At 45.3% G+C, this 20371-nt stretch overlaps 1 protein-coding gene across 1 annotated transcript; it reads left to right on the forward strand.

The window, feature by feature from the left end:
* The first annotated feature begins 240 nt into the window (after positions 1 to 240).
* CHRNB4 (cholinergic receptor nicotinic beta 4 subunit) lies at positions 241 to 20160 on the forward strand. The gene is made up of 6 exons (XM_036735502.1): positions 241 to 301; positions 7204 to 7352; positions 13540 to 13584; positions 14331 to 14440; positions 15402 to 16365; positions 20029 to 20160. Exons 1-6 carry the CDS (start codon positions 241 to 243, stop codon positions 20158 to 20160), a joined length of 1461 nt encoding a protein of 486 aa, XP_036591397.1.
* The last annotated feature ends 211 nt before the right edge of the window (positions 20161 to 20371 follow it).

The raw sequence follows: 20371 nt of genomic DNA on the forward strand, positions 1-20371 counted from the left end.
CAGCTGAACCTCTCCTCCGCCCCATCTTTCTAAAAGAGGGAGGGGTCAGAGCTCTCCTGCCAGCTGGGCTCTCTGCCGGCCAGCCCACTCAGCTGCGTCCTACCGCCCGCCGGCTTTGGGGGAGCTGCCGATCCTATCCCTCCAAGGCTCAGGGAGAGTCTGTACCCCGTGCCTGGGTAGCCACCCCAGCTCCAGCAACCTGTCCCAGGGAGCAACCTCTCCTCCCCTGCTCCCCCTGCCATGAGGAAGGCACCCGCTCTTCTCCTCCTCCTCCTCACTGTATTTTCCCTCTTCTGCAATGGTGAGTCACCTTTGGGGGAACTGGTCCCACCTAAGGGGAGGGGAGCCTCAGGGAGTGGGGCTCCAGCTAGTTGGTACTAACTTCCAGGCTCCAGGTGCCAGCTCTCTCTGGGAGCCAGGCTGGGCTGGAGTCAAGGTGAATGGCAGCTGGGCATTTTCCAGCATTCATTGGGACAGTTATCTAGAACCTGAAAGGGAGGGGTGGGGAGCAGGGTAGGGAGAGGAGCAGAAGGTGGGGAGGACAGTAGGGGGGAGGAAGAGACACTGAATGGCCAGGAGTGAATCACCCGGAGAGGCCATGCCCACTAGACCAGAGACAAAGCTCCAGGAGAGACCAGCTCCAGAGATGGGGGGCACACGCTGTCTCCAGAGGGTTGTCTCAGCCTTGGATAACCACAATAATAAAAATAACATTAATAATAACTGTAACGATGTAATAGTGTATAATATACTAATAAATAATGTTGATAATGAAAGCAGTGATGGCCACCTCTCCATGGCACTTTAAGGTTTACTGAGCACTCTACAAACATCATCTTATTCGATCTGCCCAGCAGTCCTGGGAGATAGATGCTGTTATCATTCCCGTTTTACAGATGAAGAAACTGAGGCTGAGACGGGTGAAGCCATTTGCTTAGGCTACTAAGTGCCTGAGGCAGCATTCGAACCCAGGTCTTCCTGATTTCAGGCTCAGCACTTTTCTCCACTATGTTGTCTGATATTGTGGATAATGACAACAGCAACTCATAATCTCATACCTTGGTGTTTGCAAGTCACTATTGTTACACTGGCCCTGTGAGATCATTACTCTTTGTGGGGGGGGGGGGGAGAGGGGAGAGAGACAGAGACAGAGACAGAGAGACAGAGAAGGAGAAGGAGAAGGAGAAGGAGAAGAAGGAGAAGAAGAAGAAGAAGAAGAAGAAGAAGAAGAAGAAGAAGAAGAAGAAGAAGAAGGAGAAGGAGAAGGAGAAGGAGAAGGAGAAGGAGAAGGAGAAGGAGAAGGAGAAGGAGAAGGAGAAGGAGAAGGAGAAGGAGAAGGAGAAGGAGAAGAGAGGAAAGGAGAGGAGAGAGAGAAAGGGAGGGAGAGAATAGAGAAAAGAGAGGGAGAGAAGAGAGAGAGGGAAGGAGTAAGAGAGGAAGGAGAGAGAAGAGGAAGAGGGAGACAGGAAGAGAGAGAGGTTGGGGAGAGAGAGGGAAGAAGGGAGAGAAGATAAAGGGAAGAAGAGAGAGAGGAAGGGAAGGAGGGAGAGAGGACAGAGAGAACGGAAAGAGAGAGGAAAGAAAGAGGGAGGGAGGGAGAGACAGAGAGAGAGAGAGAAAGAGAGAGAGAGAGAGAGAGAGAGAGAGAGAGAGAGAGAGAGAGAGAGAGAGAGAGAGAGAGATCTGATTTCTGATTTATTGGTTGCTTACTATGTGCCAGGCATTGTGAAACTCAGAGGTGAGGGGACTTGCCCAGGGTCATGCAGCCCGTAAATCTTAGAGCTGGGGTTTGAAGTCTAATAACTTCTATTTCTAAAGCATTTCAAGGTTTACAAATGACTTTCTTCACAACTCTGTGAGGTAAATAGAAATTATTATACTCTCTGTTGGGCAGAAGAGGAAATGCAGGTGAAGTGATTCGATCACAGTCCTTCAGCTAGTAAGTGTGAGATCCAGGAACGGAGCCCAGGTTTCACGAGGTCCAGGGATCTCTTCCCCCTTTCACCACTGCCTCTTCGGAGGCTACACTGGTGAGCTGAGATTCTCTCTTCCCACACCCACACTCCCTTTTTCCTCTCCCTCCCTGTGAGTGAGAGTGTTTTAAATATGGGGGGTGGGGTGACCTTGCCAAATCTTCCTGGTCAGAGCTTGCTTCACTTAGTTTTCCTTTTTTGAGTCCTGGGTCAAGCACAGACGGCATCCTGAAATAGGCATTTGTCAAAGAAAAAAAGAAATTGACCCTTTATCCCAGAGTTGTAAAGCTCTGGTTTCCCGTGAATTGTCCCTAGGCAAGATGACAAAATCACTTAATGAAAAACCTTTGGGGAAAGCACCTCCATTTCAAGGCTGAAACTTGGAGGTGGTCGGGCCCTTAGAACAGAGAACATCAGAGCCAGGGGGTGGGGGTCCTCAGACAGGACAGCTTCTCTTCCATCCCCTCCCAGGATCAGCTCACAAGTCAGGGTGAGATCTGCTAAAGTGAGGATCATTTGTCTGCATCTGCCTCTAGGGCCCTTCGGGGATGGGGGAGTGGAAGGGGGTGGGGTGGAGAGGATTCAGAATCCTGTCAAGACCCAATCAGAACCCCCCACAGCCTTGGTCTGAAAATGTAACTGACTATGAGTAGCCCTTGGCGTCTGCTTCTTTCTCCATCACACGAGGGGTGCAGACAGGGTAACCTCCAATGTCTCTCCAGCTCAGACATTTCCTATTCTATATTCTAATGCCCTTCCCCAAATTCGCTGTTCTGTGTTCTAAGCTCCCTTTCAGCTCTGACACACCAATGTCTGGTGTTCTCATGTCCTTTCCAGCTCAGACATTCTGCCCTGTGTTCTAAAGTTGCTTCTGGCTCTGACATTTTCTCTTTTAGACAGTTTAATGGCCTTTCCATCTCTATGGGATCCTGGGAAATTCCTTTCACCTCTCTCCCTGACTCAGTTTTCTCTCCCTGTAAAATGGGGGATAATAACGTCAGCACTTCCACCTCACTCTGTCAGATTCAAAGTACTGTTTTTATTACCGTTCCAAAAGAAGTTGTTAATTCTTTTTGCAGAGAGGAATATATGCAGCGCTAAAGCCAGGCTCTGGAATGAGACAGGTAAGCCTGATGGGGGAGTGGGGAGAAAGTTGGTTTGCATTGAAAGGCTTCCTCCTGAATGCATAAGTGGAGAAGGAAAAGGGGGTACAGAAGGTACTGGACCTGTGGCCTCTGTCAGGTCCAGTGAGCAGGCCCAGTAAGAAGAGAGCTGACTTTAGAGTAGGGGGCCCTGGGTTCAAATCCTGCCTCTCTGATGACTTGGGAAAAGTCACTTAACTTTCTTGGGCCTCAGTTTTCTCATCTGTAAAATGGGGTGGAGTTGTAGATGGCCTCCCTTCCAGCTCTAAATGCAGGATGGCCCTGGATCCAAGATCTTCTGACTTGACTGAAGCTAGCTCTCTGAGGGCCTCTGAGGAGGCTTGCTGACCGGACCTGGGAGGGTATGAGGCAAAGATGATGTAGAGTGGCCACAAAACGAAAGGGGAAACCAAGATTAATGAATGATCAACATCAAAGATGCCCTTCCAGGTACTTTAAACCACAACTCCCAAGTTCTTTTTAGCTACTACTGACATCTAGTGGTGTCCTTTGTATGGATCAAACCAGCAAGGGGGCAGAATCAATTCCTTTTGGGGTTCAGGGGTCCCCTCAACCCCTGTCAGAAGGCTTAGTCTGGCTGGTTCTGCCAACAGCCCCCTAAACCTAGCAACAAAATTGCTATGAGGACCAAAGGAGATGATGTATGTAAAACCCAAAAGTGTTAGATAAATGTTTGTCATTAGAATCATAACAATTATTATTTTTATTATCTGAGCCCAGAATACCTAGAAAAGAGCACTGAGCTTAGAGTCAGAGAACCCGGGCTCAGATTCCAGTTCTGCTACCGTATATAACCTTGGATAAATCCCTTCCTCTCTTCAAGACTAGTTTCCTCACCTGAAAATGAGGGAACTAGGGGTGATAGCCTCTTCCAGCTCTAAGTCTCTGAGACTGTGTTTCTTCACCTCGTCAACTTAGGGTGCCACCCAATAGTAATCATTCACTTCAATTCAATAAACATTCCTTAAGCACCTACTGTGTGTCAAGTTCTACACTAGGTGCTATAGGAACCTATGAGCTCTTCCTCCCCCTATTCAGAAGCTCTCATTTTCCAAATTTCCCTCTAGGAAACCTGGGGTGGAGAAGAGGGGACTTGCATAGCTCCCTTAAATTCTTGTCCCTACAAGGTTCTGCTAAGGTCTTGCAAAGATTAGGAGCTGCCACACATGGAAAGGTGCCTTCAGATTGGAAATTAGACCCACATGAGCTTGGAGTATAGATAATAATAATTGCTGGCATTTACATAGAGCTTTGAGGTCTACAAAGCACTTTACACACATTAATAAGAGCTGACATTTATACAGAGATTTAACATTGGCAAAATGCTTTATTATGCATTTGAGTTTCACTACAACTCAGCAAAAGAGGCATCTTCCCCATTTTACGGATGGGGAAACTGAGGCTTTATGAGGTTAAATGGGTCATAGTCACAGAGCAAAGCCAGGACTCCAACCTAGGTCTCTCTTGACCCCAAGGACAGCAGTAATGTAGCAGGCTTGGCTGCCCAGCCCTATTTGGGTAATGTTCCTGCTGAGTCTCCTGCTGGGCTCTTCCACCTGGGTTAGAATTGCAGAACTAATAGGAGCATTACACAAGTCACAATGACCACGAGAGAGATTGGTCAGAGGCTATTGGAGAGGAGAGTAACTCTTCCCTTTGACTGCCACAGAGAGGACCAAGCTATGTTGTTAGGGAGGATTCTTGGTGGCAAAGCTACCTGTCATAGTTAGGTCAGCCCAAGTCAAGTCTGTGCCATGAGACCTAGGCAATGGGGGTGCCTACCTCTGTGTCCTATAGAGAGAAGAAAAGGTGGGGCAAGGTGATGGTGGCTGTGGCTGAGTGCTGGTCAAAGGGAATCCAGGAAGGCCAGAGAGATGTTGGAAAGCAAACGGTGATGAAGCATTCATAGCACAAGACCCCAAGAACATCCTTTCACTCTATCCCACTCGCTCACAGGATCACAGAATTTTGGAGGTGGAAGGGACCACAGTGGCCATCCAGTCCAACTCATCACTTTTTGGCTGCCAACAGTTACATACAAAATCCCTGTTCAGGGGGCTAGGGGGATCCCTGCCCTCTAGGAATTTATGGCTTCACCCTGTGGCCCTCTCTTCTGAGGTGAGTCCTTGGCTGGGACCACCATTTCATGAAAAACTCCTGCCATGCTCACTTCTTTCCTGGCCCCACTTCTCTCTCTCCTGGCTTTATCACCTTCTCCCAGCAGCCTTACCCTCATTTGGGGACCCTTCCCTCCACCTTTCCAATTTCCTTTTAGGTGTTGTCTTCCCCATTGAAATGTAAGCTCCCTCAAGGGGTAGGGCCTTTTTTCAGCTTGTATTTGTATTGCCAGCACTTGGCATAGTGCCTGGCACAAAGGGATAACAAATTATCTATCTATCTATCTGTCTATCATCTCTATCTATCTATCTGTCTATCTATCTCTATCCATCCATTTATCTCTGTCTAGCCATTCACCTATCTCTCTATCCATCCATCCATCTATCTATCCATCCATCATCTATCTATCTATCTTCTGATAAATACAAAAGCATTTTAAAGTGCTATTGTGTGCCTGGCATTTTTATAAGCACTGAGGATACAAATAGTAAAAACAAGCTAGTCCCTGCCCTCACAGAGCTTGTATTGGAACTGGGCAGATAATAACATGGAGGAGGGTTCACATGTAGAGCAAATAGAAAGATCCAGAGATCTGGGTAGTTCAGTAGATGGCAAGACCCAGGGGCTATCAGGGTGCCTGAGTGGGTCAGATGGCAGTGCCCAAAGGCCTGAAGGGCATATTGGCAGGCAAATGGTAAGAAGGTCTGGAGAACCAAGGGCAGTGGTGGAGGACACGGCAAGTCTTGGTAGTCCTCCATCTTACCAGAAGGATTGCAGTTGGATGTCTATCCTAGCTAGTGACACTTGAGCAGTATGAAAGGTGGCCTCCAAGAGTCCCAGGAAGGATTTTTGGCATCAGAAGTCCTAGAGCTGAAAAAGCTCTTAGAGATCTTCGAGTCCTAACTCCTGCATTTTATAGATAAGAAAACTGAGTTTCAGAGAGGTAATGATTTATCCAAGGCCACACAGGTAGGATGGGTTAGACCCATGATGGGACGGGTCTTCTTATTCCAAATCCATTGTTCTTCCTACTTTGTGTTGTCTTCCCACCCAAGGGACAGTCTCACCGCCTCTATCCCAGGTCAGTGCCAAACAGAGGCTTGGCCTTCCCAGGGCAAGCTGGGCCTAGTGTTCTGCACATGATCAGCAGAACCTACAGGCAGTCAGTCTGGCTAACTCGAGGACTCCTCTATTCGGGTCAGTTGATTGGGGATGGAGACATCAAGTGTAAGAAAATACTTGGAAGATTTCTTCAAGAGCTGATAAATATTGTATCTGTCCTAAATAAGCAGTGAGTTGGAAAAAGTATGAGAAAAGATAAGAATTCTCCCTGAGTCAGCTTGTTTTGGTCACCCCTCCAGCCCTACTAATCTAGAGCCTTTGAAGGGTGCCCACCAAGGAACAGGGCCATAATTAGGGCAGGCCAGCTGGGGCTTTGCCCCAGGGTGCTGAAATTTACAGCATGATAATAGTACTGACACAAATTCTTGTACTGGTACAAATGAATTTGATTTGAGAAACCCTGCTTGATGTTTGCCCCAAGGGACAGAATTGTTAGTTAATAGTCCTGAAGGCAACTCTTGTTCTAAGGACCTCTCCCCCCAGACAACTACATTGATTCAACTTCTATTGGTTGGGAATACCTCTTGGGGACTGGGGAATACAGTTCAAAAGCAGATTGTGCTTTCTGGAAGCTTACTGGGTATAGGGGAAATCCTGGACCCAACAGAAAAGGAGAACACTTGGTGTTATAGCTCAACCGTTGACTAGGAATCTCTGAGCCTCCATTTTCTCTTCTATAAAGTGGGGATTATAATTGCACCTACCTTGCAGGAACACTATGAAGATGAGATGAGAGTATAAATTTTGCAATCTTTTAAAGCTCTTTGATTGTAGGCCCAATGGATGTTGCTTTTGGACTTGGGGTGTAATTGTGTACCATTTTCCAGGAAACTGCAAAATGGCCAACGCAGAAGAGAAGCTAATGGACTTCCTTCTGAACAAGACTAGGTACAATAACTTAATTCGCCCGGCTGCTAATTTTTCCCAGTTGGTGTCTATCAAGCTGCAAGTGGTCCTGGCCCAGCTCATAAGTGTGGTAAGTCTCCAAAATGCATTCAGGCCATTGTGTCTCTTGTCTGCCTTTGAGGCTGGAGGGCATTTGGTTACCAGGGATGGAGGTGGGCAGAATGGGATTTTGTTAGCCCTCTACAACAGGTCATGAATCCAACCAAAGGAAGCTCTTCTTAGGAGTTTCCCTAGAGCTCCTTGGCCTGGGAAATGTTGAGTAGGGAGCATGTACTGGGGAGTCTGATCCAAGATCTGGTACTAATTAGCTCTCTGACCTTGGGAAAATCATTCCAACTGTCTGGACTTTGGTTTCCTTTTCTATCTGCAAAATGAGAAATGACGAGATTCCCAGAACAGTCACTAGGCACACCTGGGGTTAAAATAGTGATCTCAGAAATGTGAGCTCAAGCATGTAGCAAATTGGACCTGGAGTACTAGGTTCTCAAAGACCAGAGTCTTCTGTCCTGAGACTCTTGGTAAGTCTCCCGCTTAGAGAAGGCATCACAAGATATACCTAGGGGACACACACAAGACTGACTTACTGGTTACTCTGGCTAAAGAGGAGGTTTTCCCAACCTACTCAAAAGAGAAGGTCCTTGAGGATCCAGATGCTGTCATATGCACCAAATGGCCTTGACTTGCTTTATCTCACATGTACTTTCTTGTTCTCTGTTCAAAACTTAGCACAGAGCCTGGCGCGTAGTAGGTACTTCATAAATGCTCATTGACTGTCTAGCTGACAGTGAGGTTATGGTTGATCTAATAATGACACTCATTTGTATAGTTCTTTCCCCCTTTTTAAAAATTTTATTGATGTCTTATGTTTTTACATTGCCCCAGGTATATATCCTCTTGTAACAAAATATTTTTGTTTAAAAAGAGAAAGAAGGAAAAAATAAATTCTGCAAAACCAATCAACCCATAGAAGAAAGCTGACATTGCATACAATATTCCATACCTGCTGACCCCCTCCCTTTTGCAAAGGAATGAAGGAAGGAGGAGAGATATCTTTTTTTAAAAATTATTATTTTATTTAAAAAAAATTTATTTTCAGTTCCAAATTCTTTCCATCCTTCCACCCCTTCCCCAACATAAGAAATCCAATACTCATTATACATATGAAGTTGTGCAAAAAATTTTCATGTTAGCCATATTGCCAAAAAAAGGACAAGAAAAATAAAAAATATGCTTTGATGTGTGGTCAGAGTTAATCAGTTCTCTCTCTGGAAGTGGATAGCATTTTTCCTCATGAGTCTTTTAGAATTGTCAAGGATCATTGTATTGATCAGAATAGCCAACTCTTTCTGGTTACAATTCTGTTACAACATAGCTGTTACTAATCCAATATTCTGTTAGAGAGGTGTCTTCTCATATCTCTTCATTCAAGTCCCATTTGCTCTTAGTAATTCGGTTACTTTCACTTTTGATTTTGTGTATTTCCATTGTGTTATATTGTTTTCTTGGTTCTGCCTTCTTCACTCTGTATCAGTTGATATAGATCTTTCCATGCTTCTCTGTATCACACACATCATTTCTTACAGCACAGTAATACACCATTACATGTGAGGATCATAATTCGATTAGCCATTCCCCAGCTGATGGACCTCTACTTTGTTCCCAGTTCTTTGCTACATCAAAAAAGTACCGCTATAAATATTTTGGTGTCTATGATAACTTTCTATTCAATGACCTCCTTGGGTATATGTCTAGTGGTGGAATCTCTGGGTCAAAGAGGATGGACATTTAGTCATTTCCTTTGCATCATTCCAAATTGCTTTCCAGAATAATTGTAGCAATTCCCACAGCACCACCAACAATGTAGCAGTATCCTTGCCTTTCCCCAATCCTTTCAGCATTGACTTTTCCCATTCTATAGTGCTTTAAGATTTGCTAAATATTTCCTTCATAAAAACCTTGTGAAGAAGGTATGTTCTTATTATTTCCATATTATATAAGAGAACAGGCTCTGAAAGGTTACTTGGCTTGCGCATGCCCACAAAGATAATTAAATGTTTGAAGGGGAATTTGGACCTAGGTCTCCAGACTTCCAGGCCAGTGTGCTATCCACTATGCCAAACTGCTCCTATGCCAAAGTTCCTTCACCTTTCTTATGTCCTGGACCCCGTGGGCGGTCTGCTAAAACCTCTGGACCCCTTCCCAAAATGTGATTTTTAAATGCATAAAATAAAATGCATAGGATTACGAAAGAATCCAATTATATTGCAGTAAAGATGTGATTTTTTTCCATCCAAGTTCACAGACCCCCTGAGATCTATCCATGAACACCAGGTTAAGGAACTCTGATCTAATTGGTCAGATAGCAGCAACATTTATTCATGGCTCCTTGTGGTCTTAGAAATCTGATCCCGACGTGCCAGAGAGTTACTGGCTTGGTGACTCAGTTGTCATTGCCCAGGACGCCTTTCGTTGCTCTTAAGATCTTGGGCAGATCCCAGAATTTATACACCCTTGCATGTCAAGTAGATATTCAGATGTTGAGTCACATTTTCCCTTGGAGTCCTATTATAATTGTGGAGATGTGTTCCCAAAGAAATCGTTTTGACACAAGCAAAGGAGGCAGCCTGGGGTGGTGGAAGAGTCAAGGGCCATGAGGCCATGACTCCCCCAGGGACACACACAACACGGGGGAATGATGGGATTATAGGACCCTAAGTTTAGAGCTGGGAAAGACCTTAGAGATCTCTAGTCCATGCCTCTGAGAGTCCAATCAGAGGTGAAGTGACTTGCCCAAGGTCATACAAGTGGGACACAGCAAAGCTAGTCCACTCTCTTTCCTGTGCTGTACAGCCTGCTCTGAATTAGACCACTATATGCACTGTCTCCATGGCCCTTCCAACAACCCTGTCTAGTGGAGGTCTTACCCCAGAGAAGTCTCCTGAGAGCTGCACTGCTTTTGTTACTGAGAGATCCCATCTGGTCTTCTCCCTCTGTCTCATTTTCCCTCTGTCTCCACATCTTCCTATCTCCCACTCATGAAGCTCAGCCCCTTCAGTAGAATAGCCCGCCTATGGCAAACACCACCCCAAACATTGGAATTTGAGTCAAGAGCCTTGGGTTTGAGTCCCAGCTCTGATAACGAGTCCCCCACTCTCACACATGTGATAGGGTCAGACAAGTCTTAATGTCTTCCTCTGTAAAATGGGTATGATAACCATTTGGTCCCAACTTTGACACTCAGCTGTATGATGAGGTGTGACCCTGGGCAAGTCACTTAATGCAAATATGTATAAGGTGCCAATTTTGTGCCAGGCTCCTGGTAGGTGCTAGGGATACACAGACCAAAACGAAAGATGGTCCTTGGCCTTGAGGAAATAGGGAGATTGGGAAGTTTCTACTCTGCTTGAGGCAGCGAGGTGGTATGTACAGTGGATAGAATGAGGGACTTGGAGTCAGGAGGACCTGAGTTCAAAATGGTGCCTCTGCCAAACTCAGTTGTATTGTCTCAGCCTCAGTTTCCTCCTGTAAAATGGAAATGGTCATAGCACCTTCCTCAAAGGGTGTTGTAAGGACCAAATCAGATAATTATGTAAAACACTTCGCAAAACTTAAAGCCCTGTGCAGGTGATAGTTCATATATTGTTGAAAGGCTCCTGAGATAATTACTCTCTGTAAGCCTTAATGTTGTTCAGTTGTTTTAGCTGTGTCCGACTGTCTGTGACCCCATTTGGGGTTTTCTTGGCAGATGCTGGAGTGGTTTGCCATTTCCTTCTCCAGCTCATTTTACAGATGAGGAAACTGAGGCAAATAGGGGGATATGACTTGTCCAGGGTCACACAGCTACTAAGTATCTGAGGCTATATTTGAATTCAGGCCTTCCTGTCTCAAGGCCCAGGACTCCATCCATTTTGCCACCTAGCTGCTCCGCAAACCTTAAAGAGCTTTTAAAAGTTAGACACTATTACTGAATGCTGATTTTATGCTCCTTTTGCGTTTCCCCATCAGAAAATAAAAGGGATGAGCTAGATGAATTCTAAAATCCCTGCCAGCTGTGCTCCTTGCTTCAGACAGTTCAGGCAGCCCCACACACAGGGTCTAGGGCAGGCTGCCATAGCCTGGGGCCAGATCTGGGTAGGTAGCTGGGGTGAAGATGAGTGTGTCTCCGGTCTCTGCCAGTGAGTCCCAAAAAGCTCAGGGACACATTACAGATCACCAAAAGGGCAGTGAATTTGGTTGGATCCTGGATAAAAGCAGCAAGCAATTGGCTTCCCTCTCAGTCAATTTCTAGTTTGCTGAATCAATTAAATCTTATCAGAGATGAGCGGTAGGGTTGAGTAAGGGCTGGGCTCCCTGCATCTCTACTAAAGGCTCCAGCTTAAGGCTTGTTTGGCTCAGAGGCAGCAGGCTGCAGAGCTACCCAGATGTGGCCTGATTGTCTAAGAGAGGCTTCCACAGCAGAGGCAAAGCAGCACCAAAGGCCTTTGGCCATCATCTCAGGTAAGCTATGTTCAGCTGGGTTTCTCAAAGTGTTCGAGGGCAAAAAAAAAAAAGCTGCCTCCAATTCACTTTCTCCAGCTGGACTTGGGGGAGGGTAGTTCCTGAATCCTCATGTGTGAAGTGAATACCTGGAGGTTGAGTCACATTTTCTCTTTGAGTTCTATTATAATTTTGGAGATGTGTTCCCATAAAAATTATTTTGATGCAAGAAAGGGAGGTAGCATGGGATGGTGGAAGAGTCAGAGGACATGAGTTTGAATCTCACCTTAAGAATGGTAACATTTAGAGTATAGAGGAAAAGAGCCCTGGCCTTGGGACCACAAATCCTGGTTCCACTCCTAGCCCTGCCCCTGGCTGTCCGTGTGATCTTGGGCAAGTCACTGACACATTCATATTTATACACCGGCTACTCATAATAGTATCCCTTTTAGACCTTAAATATGACCATTGATACTTAATAATAAAGCAAAAGAAATAATAATAATAATAGTAATGATAATATAACAAGTACTCATCTATTAAAGCAAATCCGTGAATAACAAATACATCACAATCCACACATAAACCTCAGTCATGCTCTTACTGATTCACTCAAGAACTATTTTAAAGGGTAGGTGCTAGGAGATACATGTACTCAGGACAATTCACAATTTGTTTTCCTTTTTCTTTCTCAGGAACTGTCAATAACAGTTCTTTAATGATGTAGCTTCTGTGGTAAATTGAGTCTTCCGTGTCTGAGCTGAATTGGTCCAAGCTTTGCTTGACTAATTCCTTACTGGGCATGATACCTCAGCCAAACTCATTTATACACTGAATGGCTTCTTTGATTCTCTGCTTCCAATCTGTTCCTCTGTTCAGCTAGACTACTCTTTAATAGCATCTGTAATGTCTATCACTTCTAGCTTCAAACTTGTATGATTTACTTCTGAAATCTGTCTTTTCCCTCCTCCCTACTCTTCAAATGACTCCACCTTATAGTTATTAATCAAATTCTTACTTCTATCTATGCTCAGATAAATTATGTTTGTCTTAAAATTCTACAACAGTTCTGGTATCCATACCTCACTAGTACATGATAGCTTGTCACATTCAAAATTCAGCAAGAGGAATTGTCTCATAGAAGTGGCTTAAATGACAGTACCAGGATTAGAAAAATCCAGCCATCCCTCTTCCTACTACACCATATTGAAGGGCAACCTACCCTGGTAGTTGGCTTGAAGCTAACTTCTTTCCCTATAACCACAAAGAAGAAGGAATCCTTTATGTTCTCAAGAAGAACAGGATCATAGAATCATAGACTTAGAACTAGAAAGAATCTTTGAGAGACCATCTAGTCCAATCCCTCCATTTTACATATGAGGAAACAACTGAACAAGGTCAAGTGCTTTACCCAAGGTCACCCAAAGAGAAGCCAAAATTTCGCCATAGGTCCTTTGACTTCAAACCCAGAGTTCCTGGTAGTATGCCATGCTAAATCCTAGCTAATGCATCCAATTTAAGTCTATTTAATTTGACAAACATTGATTAAAAGCATTCTGCATGCCAGCCCCTGTCTTCTGTGCTGGGGCCACAAAGATGGAAAAATGAAAACTCACAGAGTTTATGCCCTTAATAGGGAAGACATCACAGGCACACAAACTTGATACAAGGCAGACTATAATAGCACAAAGCATAAATCCAGATAAAGTAGCTAAGGCAATTTGAGGAAGGAGAGTTCACTTTGGGTCAAGATGATCCTGACAGCAATTTTCCTTCTTTAGAATGAACGGGAGCAGATCATGACCACCAATGTCTGGCTGAAACAGGTAGGTGGAGCCAGGGCTTATGGATACCAGGGAGTCCTTCAGCAAGCAGAGGCCATGGCCAATGGGCTGCCAGGCAGATTGCAGCCCAACAGACCCAATCTGTGCCCTCCCCCCAGCTTGGGACCTTTCTGCTCCTGGCTGGCTTGACTCCCTATGGCCCTAAGTCTCAAAGCCCAGTTTTGAACTTGGGTCCAACTTTCTGTTTAGTTCTTTGGACCATGGCCTTTCTCCCTCATCCTGTTGACCATTCTTGTTCTCTCTCCCCAAGCCTGTTACTTACTGCTGTTTCTAGCATGGCTCAGTTTCCACTGTCCTGCTTCCCTGCAAAGGGAGCTGCACAGCCTTCTCTCTCTGAGCCTCAGGAACCCATCCTGTAATCCAACTAGGACACTGATGAACCATGTTTTCCTCTGAGTCTATTAGAGTTTGTTCATCTGTAAAAGAGATGAGGATGGGGCTAATGTTGGTTAAGCTGGGGTCCATAAACTTATTTTTCAAAAAATATTCCAGTAACTGTGTTTCACCATAATTGGTTTTTTATCTGTATTTTATCTGATGCATTTTTAAAAAATGATTCTGAGAAAGGGTCCCTAGGCTTCACCAGACTGCCCCAGGGCACCATGAAACCAAAGAATCCCTACACTAGCTGACACTAAGGTCCCTTTCAGCTCTGACATTTTGTAATTCTGTGACCCCACTCTAAACATTCATTCCATATCGCTCTCCTCTCCACCCCCGCCCCCCAGGAGTGGACAGACTACCGCCTGGCTTGGAACTCATCACAGTACGAAGGTGTAAAGATCCTCAGGATCCCCTCAAAGCGCATCTGGCTTCCAGACATCGTGCTTTATAACAAGTGAGTGAGAGAGCCAGGGCAGGGTCCTGAGGCAAGGCTGGGAAGGGGAGTCACTGGTTGGCCAAAGCCCATGAGAGCAGCTCTATGCCAAGGGTCTCATCTGTGCTACAGCCGACTGGCATCACCACCTCCCAGACTGGCCAAGCTCCTCAAAGCTCAGAGAATTCTCAGTTTCAAGACCCCTCCCATCTCTGACATTCTACAGCCTAAGGTCTCTCTTAGGTGGGATGCCTTCTGGCTCCAATTTCACGTTCTAATCGCTGATATTCCCATTAAGCACAAGTTTACAAGGTATTGTTTGTAAAGTGGTCTTTATAAAGGCATCTTGGGGGTCATGAAATCCAGCTCCCTAATTTGAGAAAACTGAGGCCGGGAGGAGAATGGATTGGAGAAGGAAGAGGCTGGATGAAGTGCAAGTAATTTGGAGGCCATTCCAATAGTCCAGGCAACAGGTGATGCGAGTCTGAATTAGGGTGGCAGCGGTGTGGGCTGAGAATCAAGAGAAGTGATGGAATTGACAGGACCTGGCAACTGATGTGGCTGGAAGTGACTTGAAGCATAGGCATGAGTGGAGTGCTAGCTCATCTTTTAGGCACACCTATGACTTTTTTTACAAAATCAGATAAGCAGAATACCTAGACAGAAGTGTTGAGATTATTAGTACATTCCTATTATAACACACTAATTAGTGGCAGAGACAGGACTGGAACCCAGATCTCCAGGTTCCAATTCTCGTACTGAAGTTCTGTTTCCTGAAAACCCTCCATGGTCATTAAACACATAGCAATCAATCAACTGGCAAGTATTGACCAAGCCAGTGCCGGGTATTATGTCAGGCACTGGGGATATAAGCACAAAGAAGGGGTGAAGGAGGGGTGGGAAATCAAATGGGACATGTTGAGCTCCTTGCTCCTGCTCATCCGTCCTCCCTTCTCCTGTTGCTTCCCTGCTTTCTCCTCAGTGCTGACGGCACCTATGAAGTCTCTGTGTACACCAACGCCATAGTGTCCTCAAATGGCAGTATTTTCTGGTTGCCCCCAGCTATCTATAAGAGTGCCTGCAAGATTGAAGTGAAGCACTTTCCCTTTGACCAACAGAACTGCACACTCAAATTCCGATCGTGGACCTATGACCACACCGAAATTGACATGGTCCTGAACACGCCCACAGCCAGCATGGACGACTTCACCCCCAGTGGAGAATGGGACATTATCAAACTCCCAGGACGGAGGACGGTCAACCCCTTGGACCCCAGCTATGTGGACGTGACTTATGATTTTATCATTAAGAGGAAGCCCCTTTTTTATACCATCAATCTCATCATTCCCTGTGTGCTGATCACGTCTCTCGCTATCCTGGTGTTCTACCTGCCCTCAGACTGCGGGGAGAAGATGACACTGTGCATCTCGGTCCTGCTAGCCCTAACTGTCTTCCTCTTACTGATTTCCAAAATTGTTCCCCCAACTTCCCTGGACGTCCCCCTCATTGGCAAGTACCTCATGTTCACTATGGTGTTAGTGACGTTCTCCATCATCACCAGCGTATGTGTCCTCAACGTGCATCACCGTTCCCCCAGCACCCACACAATGGCCCCCTGGGTCAAACTGCTTTTCCTTGAGAGGTTGCCCACTTTCTTGTTCATGAAACGCCCAGAGAATAACCCCACTAGGCCCCAGTTTGACCAGCGCCAGAGGAACAGGTCCGAATCCCCCCACCATGCCAGCACCGGCAACCTCTACAAGAATTCTATGTACTTTGTGAACCCCACCTCGGCTCAAAGGACAGCAGCTGGTGCCGACAGCTCAGTGGGCCATAAGGATTTCCGCTTCAGGTCCTCCAAGAGGTATCAGCCAGAAGTGCAGGAAGCCATCGACGGTGTGAGCTTCATAGCAGACTACATGAAAAGCGATGATAGCGACCAATGTGTAAGTCAGCTCACCCCCAGGGAAAAACAGGAGGGTGAAGGGGGTTGTCAATTCTCTTTCCTGGATCTTCCCAAAGTCGCTGTTGGACTCAATTATTCACACTAGCTTATCTAGCACGGAGACCCTAGAGCTAGAAGGGGCCTCAGAGGTGGGGAGGACAACCCTCTCATTTTACAGATGAGGAAACTGAGGCACAGAGAAGAGGCATGACCTGCCCAAGGTCACACAGATGATAGAAGAGTGGGGACTTGAACCCAGACCCTCCAACTCTAAGTTGCTTTGCTAAGTTGCATGCTTTTCACTGTGCCAGCCTGCCTCCCTAAGTAACTCCAGCTTGTGTCTCTTTCCTTCAATATTGGCCTTCTCTCTGCGATCTTAATGATAAAAAGTGCTCTCTCTCTCTCTCTCTCTCTCTCTCTTTCAAACACACACACACACACACACACACACACACACACACACACACAAACACACACACATCACTTGGAATTCAGTGCTGTCAAACAGAAACTCATGAGAACCGAAAATAGCTTAGTGTGGAGAAAGATGTGGCAGCCCCACCAAGTTTTCTGAACAGGAACTTGTTCCAGATGTCTGCAATCTAATTTGAAACTTAATTAGCCTGAGCACACACAGCAGGCTTTAATTAGCTGCCTCCTGAAAACAGGTCCATGGCATAGTAGGGTCCATTGTTCTCTACATTATAGATGCTAACTCTGTCTCTGCCAATGTTCACAGGCAGAGTTGTAAATAGGAATGCTCGCACCAGGCCAAATTCAGCTGGGCATGGGGAGGATGGAAGGAGGGGTGAGAGGTTAACATATGGGCCCCAGAAGAATGATACCTTGATGGGAGGATACTGGATGGAGCAGCCTGGGGGAGATCACTTTGGGGAGGAAGCATCTCCCTTTGCCCCCTTCAAATTTGGCACCTTGAAGTGAAGCCCCAGTTGTTCAATCCTAGTTACAACTCTGACACCGAGGGCAGTTATTGGTCTGCAGACCTCATGTCATATATAGCTTAGTCTGGCCAAGACTAGGAAGTGTAAAGTTATAAGAGGAAGGGAAGGCCAAAAGTCACTAAGACAAATATTTTATTTTGGGGTAAAGAAAGTGGCAACAATTGACAGATGGGAACCACAGAATGCCTGTGATGTTTTTAAACTCCAGAGCACTGAATTTGAGGGACAGAAGACCTCCATCCCAGCCCTTCTCTGTCATTAACTCATTCAGTTAACCTGGAGCAAATCACTTCTAGTCTTTGGACCTCAGTCTTCTCATCTATAAAGTAAGGAGATTCCTAGGTTCATGATATTTAGAGCTGGATGGGATGTTCTCATATAGTTCAATCTTTTTTATTTTATCAGGGAAACTAAAACTCTAACATTCTATGTTCTAAGGACCCTGCCAGGTCTGACATTCCCTGTTCTAAGGTCCCTCCCAGCTCTGACATTCTCTGTTCTAAGGACTCTCCCAACTCTGACATTCCCTCTTCTAAGGACCCTCCCAGCTCTGACATTCCATGTTCTAAGGACCCTCCCAGCTCTGACATTCCCTGTTCTAAGGACCCTCCCATTTCTGACATTCTCCGTTCTAAGGACTCTCCCAGCTCTGACATTCCCTGTTCTAAGGTCACTCCCAGTTCTAATGTTCTATGTGGTAACATCTTTTTCAGCTGACTTTCTATGTTCTGTGTTCTAACTTTGCTCTTACATCTGATGTTCTACATTCAAAAGCACCCCTCCTTGTCTCTGACTTTATGTTCTAAGGGCCTTTTCAGCCCTAATCTTCTATGTTCTAGTTCTTTTCTAGTTCTAATATTCAGTGATTAGGAAGGTGGGGTTACAATGGAAAAGTGCTGGCTCTGAAATCAAGGGACCTGGGCTCAAATCCTGACTAACAACCTGGGTGTTCTTGGGCAGATCACTAGAAGTAGTTAAGCTAGGTGGTACAGTGGATAGAGCTCCAAGCCTGAAGTCAGGAAGACCCTGAGTTCAAATCCAGCCTTAGATACTTACTAGCTATATAAGCTTCATCAAGTCACACAACTTCTGTTGCCTTAATTTTCCATATGTAAAATGGGGATAATAGCCATCTTTTTCCCAGAATTGTTGTAAGAATAAAATGAGATATTTGTAAACTTTAAGCCACTGTTATTATTTAACCCTCCCAGGCCTCAGTTTCCTTACCTGTAAAATTAGGGGGATGACCTCTGAGGTCTCTTCCAGCTTCAGATCTATGGTTCTGTTATTCTAAGCTAACTTTTCCCCAAAGTATAGGGGGAAAGGGCTCTAAGGGAGTCAGGAGGGGTTCATTAACTCCACAAATATCTCCAAATGGGGAGATATTTAAGAAGAGAATTCAGACAGGATGGTGTATACATGTGCATTTGGGCATGTGTGTGCATGTTCACGTGTGTGTCTGCATGCACACACACAAGCATGTGTGTTTGGTTACCTAAGTAGAAGAAATAGCAGCTGTTCCTGTTTATGATATTGACCTAGAAAGCAAACCGAGTGTTATAATTTCTAGGTGTCCTGTGGTAGGAATGCAGGGTTTTATGATCCCTGTGGATACCTCTGGCTGGTCAGGTCTGAAATCTTCCTTCTGGACTTGGCTAATTCTGGGATTTCAGAAGAATAGAAGTGGGAGTCGATACAGAGGGCAAAGGGCCCACAGAATGGGGTGCTCTCTGGATACCAGCATGACTCATTTTTTTAACTCAGAATATTTTTATTTTACATGGACTGACCTTTCTATCTGATAGTGACATTTTCTATTCTCTGATTGATTTCCCCATTCATTCAATAGAGATTTATTAAGCATTTACTATGATAACAACTTGAGAGGCCTCATGTCACAGCGGATTGAGAACCAGCCTAGGAGCCAGGACAACCTGTGTATCAGCTAGATCCTTGCCACAGACTGAGAAGAAATTATTTTTATATAGAAATTATTTATATAAAGAAATGAGAAGAGATTATTCAATCTAGGCTTTTCAGACTAGAAAGAACATTGGAGATCATCTAATCCAAACCCCTCATTTTACACATGAAGAAACTGAGGCTCAGAGAATGGAAGTAGATTACCCAAGGTCACACAGTTAGGAAGAGAACCAGGCAGGATTCAAACCCAGGACCCCAGCCTCTAGAACTAGTGTCCTCCTCATTACATCACGTCACTGACATGCCCAAATCTACACACTAATAAAGCATCAGGGCCAAGACGAGAACCCAGACCTCCTGGTTCCAAACTTGGCATTGAGTTGCTCTTCCCAAAATCTCTTCATGGTCATTAAAGAAATAGCAACCAACCAAATAGAAAGAGTTGATTAAGTAAGTGCCTACTATGTTCCAAGGATGGTGCTAGACACTGAGGGTACAAGCACAAAGAATGAAATCATTCCTACCTGCAAGGAGATTACATTCTAAAAGTCAGCTCTGGGGAGATTTATGCTGCGGCTACTTCTGATAATCATCATCATCATTGGTGACATTTCCATTTTGCTGTAATGCAAAACACTTTGTATACAGTAACTTGGAATGTGCATTTGAAAGTTTTAGTAAGAAAACACTTAGTCTGATCACTATCGAATTGTCTGATGCCTCTAACCACTCTGTTTTCTCTCCCCTTCTTCCATCTCATTTCATGCTTCCTTCTCCAGGTCATCGAAGATTGGAAATACGTGGCCATGGTCGTGGACAGGCTCTTTCTCTGGATATTTATCTTCGTCTGTGTCCTGGGGACTGCTGGCTTATTCCTGCCTCCTCTCTTTCAAAACCATTCTCCACCCTAGGATCCTTGACCACCCCACTACCCCCACTTTCCCCTACAGACTACATCTACTAAAAAGGAGCTTTGTCCAGTAAGGGCTGGGGTCTCTTAGAAGGTGATGTCATTTCTGTCTTTTCAGAGAGAGAGGAGAGAGAGAAAGAGAGAGAACCCCTTTTAATCTATTGAAACAAAGTCTGCTCCTTACAGGGTGTGCTGAGGGTCTCTCCATCTGC

Source organism: Trichosurus vulpecula, chromosome 8, assembly GCF_011100635.1.
Source record: "Trichosurus vulpecula isolate mTriVul1 chromosome 8, mTriVul1.pri, whole genome shotgun sequence".
NCBI lineage: Eukaryota > Metazoa > Chordata > Mammalia > Diprotodontia > Phalangeridae > Trichosurus > Trichosurus vulpecula.